At 45.1% G+C, this 5,919-nt stretch overlaps 1 protein-coding gene across 3 annotated transcripts in view; it reads left to right on the top strand.

Annotated features, from left to right (window-relative positions):
* Positions 1–5,919, top strand: part of plppr1 (phospholipid phosphatase related 1) — a 30,762-nt gene that overhangs the window by 9,369 nt on the left and 15,474 nt on the right. For all 3 annotated transcript variants that reach the window (XM_008326104.3, XM_025062603.1, XM_017038936.2), the window contains exon 2: positions 1,332–1,440. In XM_008326104.3, coding sequence (XP_008324326.1) covers positions 1,381–1,440 — 60 coding nt within the window. In that variant the 5' untranslated portion in view covers positions 1,332–1,380. The remainder of the gene's footprint in view (positions 1–1,331; positions 1,441–5,919) is intronic.

Here is a 5,919-nt window from a genome sequence, read left to right as displayed (position 1 = left end):
AGTCGACTCTGCAGGGTTGGACCAGAGATGATTTTCCTAAAACAGGAAAAAGAAGTTTTTGTATTTGTAGCTTTGTCAACTTCTCCGACCCTGAGATTCCGTCCGTACAGACGTCGTTAAACTGACCTTGGTTTGAAGGTTATAACTGACTGTTTGACGCACAGATACTGTATTAGTACAAACAGTTCTCGTCGTTCAGCTGAGGTCGGAATAAAAGTACAAACAATCCCAGAGTCCCAGTTAGAAATCCTCGTACGAAGCAAATGTACAAACTTCTGCAGCGACTTGGCGTCGATGCCACGGGGGAAAAAAAAACTTTAGAATGCAGCACAAATGAATTTGTAGTTGAGGTAAACATTTACACCGTCTCTGCGTCTCTGGGACTCTTGACGGCTGCTGTGATCCGTGCTCTCCGCGGTTCTCTCACTGTTTGTGCTGTCGAATTCTGAGCTGCTCTGTTCAGATCAAAGTTCTTTATTTTCTCCCAGAACATCATGAAGAGGCAAAAAAAAAAAAGTGTGATGTTTAACTCCATCTGAGGAGTTAGGAATAGTTTCATTCTTCTGTTCCGCTCCACATGTGGAAATGTCACCACCTTGTGTTGGAGCGGCCGACGTGACGCGAACGTTAACATCGAAATGTTAAAGACACAACAGGAGAAAGGACGACTTTCCAGTTTGACTGTAAAAATAATTGTCGTTTCAATCTGAGCTACGATTCTAGGAGGAGACGTGAAATGATAAGAACGAAATACCAAAAAAACAACACCTCCTGTTGGCAGTTTGAGGCATTGATTACCTTTTAATTATTATTAGTCGAAAGACAATGTTTTTCTTTTTTCCATTTCTTTAAGACACATCAGATTTGTTGACATTTTTCACAAAAAAAATTCTGTCTCTGTTCATTTCTAATCCTAAATCTTCAATCTGCCGTTTTCAAAATAATATGATATGATTTTATATTTAGCTTTATTTTTCAGAGTCGTTTTCAAAATAATGTGATTTTATATTTAGCTTTATTTTTCAGTGTATTAAAGTGACGCAGCAGAGAGTGCTGGCACAGAGGCATTCATATCTTTTGTGAGCATGAAAGAATGGCTCTCAAAAAGTATTTTTTATTTAAATTTGTTTTTAGTCTTGAGCCGATCTTCATCCTCGTTCCTCAGAACTAGAATCAAATTCTCCGTTGCAGCAGCAGTGCACTCACCATAGCTTTAGAACCTGCTGAATATACACACATACACACACACACACGTGTGACACCTCCTCTGTCAAAGCCCCCCCCCCCCCCCCCCCCCCCCCCCCCCCCTTCTCTTTTTTTTTTGTTTTCAGAGTGAGCTGCTGTAAATCCCCCGAGGAGACGTCTCCAAGTGGAGACAAGATGGCGTCCAACCACACGCTCCGCAGCTACTCCATCATCCCATGTTTCATCTTTGTGGAGGTGAGAAAACCGACGACTGTTGTCGTTGAATTGAGGCTTTAAAACAACAACAAGATTTGGAAGTACGACTAAAAACTAGTCAGATCTTGAACGGAGGTTTTGACATCCAGGACGGTGACCTCCTGACCTGGACGTCGTTAACTTTCACTCCAAAATCAGTATCAGCTGAAAATGAGAAATTGATCCAAAAATTGCAGACATTGAATTTACATCTCACTGAAGTGTTTGTGTTCCCTGTGGTGTGGAGTTGGTACTGCAGCCCAGAGCTGAAGCTGTTCCTCTGCGTTATAGTGCCCCCACCTGGTGACATCTCCAGCTTATAATGAATTTTAAAAATAAAACCCAGATGGATGTTAAGTCTTTTCTTCTGTATTATATATTCTCTCACCAGTGAAGTGGAGCCTCGGGCTCAGACTTTAAACAGAAAACATTAAAGCGGAATTCTCTTTGATGGTTAATTACTCTGTTTTCATTGGTTCCTTCGTCTTCGTACAATTCTCAGAGACGTTATTTCTGTCCTGGTTTTCTCTGATGTTTCTGTTACGTCTTCTGTCCAGTAGTTGTTCCTTCTCCCTCCCCCCCCCTCTGTAGCTTGGTTTTCTTTTTAGCCTCGGAGAAAAACTCTGTTCCTCTGTGTTTTTCATCGAAATGACTAATAATAATTAAAAAAGACAAGACTCTGGGGGGAGGACGGGGAGGACGGGGGAGGACGGGGAGGACGGTGGAGGACGGGGGAGACAGAGAAAATATGGGAGGAAACCAGGACGTTCCTAATGAAATGGTGAAGATGTGACGGGAGTGAAGTGAACTTTTCTGTGTTTACATCATCTCTGCTGAGCGACTGTTGACGTCCAGGGTCAGAGGTCAACCACCAGGGGTCAACAACAGTCGGAGACAAACAATGACACGTCACAGTGAGGTCATCAGATATTAGACGTTCAGTTCCATTAAAGGACTAAATGTTAGAGATTGGAACTTTCTGGACATTTCTGATTTGTCTTCTCTAACACATCGTTTCCCAAAGACTGGGTCGCGACCCTCAGGTGGGTCACAGGAGTTTTTTTTTTTTTGATGATAACACAGTGACCTCACAGTTAGTGTCACATATATAACGACAGCCGGAAGATTTTTTTGGATCACCGTAAAATTCTTCTCATCCGTTCTCTGATGTTTAGAATGTTTGTACAAAATGATCGACCGCGAAACCAGATGTTTTTTTTTTGTGACCGATCAATCGCTGGTCATAACAAATTAATAACGTTCTATTCTGACACTGATGTACTCACTCCAGACCTGTAGGTGGCGGAAAAATCTATCAACAATCGCTGCAATACGTCAACATACCAGCTAGCTAGCTAACGTGTTTTAGATTCAGGTGATACGTTGTGTATTAACCTGGCTTTTAATATTGTTGTCATAAGGTTTTAGCTAGTTAAAGTTAGCTAATTATGCTAGTTCTTTGAGTGAGCCTCCAGACTCCTTTTATGGTGTTTCTGGTGAAACTCTAAATTTGTTCAGAAAAATCAACAAAAGCAGCTGGTGCTTCTTAAAGTAACGCTGTATTTTAGGTTGTTAAATCCTGCACTGAGCAAAAAAAAAGTGACTTTATATTTTTAGTTAGGAAGTCATGAAGAACAGCTGAGAAAAACAAAACTAAACATAACCTCCCCCCCCCAAAAAAAAAACCTCAACTTATTCAGTGTATCATCTGCGTAGATAGATAAACTGTAACGGTCGGATTGTTTTGTTTGAATCTCTGAATATTTTCCCCCAGTGTTTCTGTAACGTCTGCATTAAAAAAACCAAAAAAACAAAACAGTCGTTTCCCCCGGGTTTGTTTTTCTAACGTTGTTCTGCTCTCTCTCTCTCTCTCTCTCTCTCTCTCTCTCTCCCCCCCTCTCTTTTTCTCTCTTTTTTTGGTGGAGGGGGGGTTATTTTGGAGACACAACAAAGATGAATCAAACTAATGTTCCACTTCATTTTAAAAGTTCTAAAGTAAAAGTGCGACATTTAAATATTTTGTCAGATCTTCGGTTCGACCGCGAAAAAAGAACAACGTGAAGCCGAGCGTCTGTTCAACGACGTGAACCGTTTCCGTTTCCTCTGTGTAAACACAGACGCACGGCGATGGTCGCAGCTTCTCGACGGAGAATTCCACAGCGTCTGATTGTAGACAAGAACAGGACGACGGCCAATCAGACGCTCAGCTGTCGTCAGGCAGAAAGAAATCTGTTCACACCTTTGGAGTCTGAAGAACACAGGCTCCAGTCTGACCCCTGTTAATGTACTGAAGGTGGCGCTGTTGTCATGTTAATGAGCCTGGATGGAGACAACAGACCGTCTGTGGCTGAACTGAGCTGTTGGTGTTTCATGAATCCAAACTCCGTCATCCAATCAGTCTCCACGTTAACGCTTGAATGGGTTTGGGTTCCTACACTGGTGGCTGAAACGCAGCCCTAAACCCGTACAGAGCAACTGTAGTTTTAAGTAGGTTGGCTAACAATGCTAATGCTAATGGAGAATGAAGATGAGGGTGAAAGAGACTGGAATGGAGCCACGAGTTGAGCCACACAGAGAAGAAGGCACAGGTCAGGGTGTAAAACTGTCAAAGAAGGGAAATAAACAAAAAAAGGAGGATCTGTTCAGCGAGTGGCCTGCAGGGGGTGGACATGAGCTCCTTCCACCCATAAAGTTATCACACTGTGGTTTTATTTGACGAAATGTTCCGAGATTTCCTCTCAGTCTCCGGGGTCTCAGGGTCTTAGGGTTTCAGGGTCTCGGGGTCTCAGGGTCTCGAGGTCTCAGGGTCTCGGGGTCTCAGGGGCTCAGGGTCTCGGGGTCTCGGGGTCTCAGGGTCTCAGGGCCTCGGGGTCTCAGGGTCTCGGGGTCTCAGGGGCTCAGGGTCTCGGGGTCTCGGGGTCTTAGGGTTTCAGGGTCTCGGGGTCTCAGGGTCTCGGGGTCTCAGGGTCTCAGGGTCTCGGGGTCTCAGGGTCTCAGGGCCTCGGGGTCTCAGGGTCTCGGGGTCTCGGGTCTCAGGGTCTGAGGGTCTCAGGGTCTCAGGGTCTCGGGGTCTCGGGGTCTTAGGGTTTCAGGGTCTCGGGGTCTCAGGGTCTCAGGGCCTCGGGGTCTCAGGGTCTCGGGGTCTCGGGTCTCAGGGTCTGAGGGTCTCAGGGTCTCAGGGTCTCAGGGTCTCGGGGTCTCGGGGTCTCGGGGTCTCGGGGTCTTAGGGTTTCAGGGTCTCGGGGTCTCAGGGTCTCGAGGTCTCAGGGTCTCGGGGTCTCGGGTCTCAGGGTCTGAGGGTCTCAGGGTCTCAGGGTCTCAGGGTCTCAGGGCCTCGGGGTCTCAGGGTCTCGGGGTCTCAGGGGCTCAGGGTCTCGGGGTCTCGGGTCTCAGGGTCTGAGGGTCTCAGGGTCTCAGGGTCTCAGGGTCTCGGGGTCTCAGGGTCTCGGGGTCTCAGGGGCTCAGGGTCTCGGGGTCTCGGGGTCTCAGGATTTTCTGGCAGCAGCTTAAGGTCAGCGTTTTAAAAAAAAAAATTAAATCACCTTCTACAGGAAGCAGATGAGCTGGAACATAAATAGTTATGACGATAAATCAAAAGGTGAGTTTTTCTGCTCTGCTGTTCCAAAAAAAAAAAAAAAAAAGGTTTCACACCATCTGTTTCAAACTGAAGGTGGCGTCATCCCTGCTGTAAACTGTGAAGGTGACTCTGTGGTGGAACAGTTAAACAGACCTTCAGTATCTGTGTACTTCTGTGTACTTCAAAGTCTGTGTACTCCTGGGATTCTGTAGTGAACACAGTACACACAGTACACACAGTACACACAGTACACACTCACAAACCCAGTTCTTGTCCCACAGTCCAGTTTGATTAAAACCCACATTGACCATTCTGCAGTGGCACAGCTCCCCCTTGTGGTGTAAAGAGGTATTACATGGAGCAGTTCTTCAGTGACGGGTCAGGTTTTCGTGTGACGTATTTGTTCCACGTTAACGATCTGAAGATTCACTGTTGTTCAGAAACAATGATGGAAATAATTCACTGTTGATGACGTCACATCACTGTGAGATACTGCAGTGACACCTGGTGGTAAAACTGTACTGACCAGGTTTCACCTCCTTCATATGAGGTAGTACCTCAAACGGTGAAATACAACATAGTATTTGATGATGGACAACTGCAGTATCTCCTAATGATCAGATACTAACTAGTACTAACGTCATACAAGTACATTAGTAGTATTACTATAAAATATACACAGTGTTGATGTGATGTTCATAGTAATGAAGTACTGTGAACCGTGACACGAGTACCTTTTCATTCATACATGAAGATAAAACCTGATCTAAGAAGTATTGATGTAGTACAAACAAGTATTACTACAGTATAATCTATACGAGGTACGAGGTATAAGTTGATGAAGTCATGTTGTAATGAGGTGGAGCTGGGACAGTTGTTGACCTGTGGGGGGGGGGCAGTGG

This window comes from Cynoglossus semilaevis, chromosome 14, assembly GCF_000523025.1.
Source record: "Cynoglossus semilaevis isolate Cse_v1.0 chromosome 14, Cse_v1.0, whole genome shotgun sequence".
Classification (NCBI taxonomy): domain Eukaryota; kingdom Metazoa; phylum Chordata; class Actinopteri; order Pleuronectiformes; family Cynoglossidae; genus Cynoglossus; species Cynoglossus semilaevis.
Note: the sequence above shows the minus strand (reverse complement) of the source record. Positions and strands in the feature narration are given on the sequence as shown.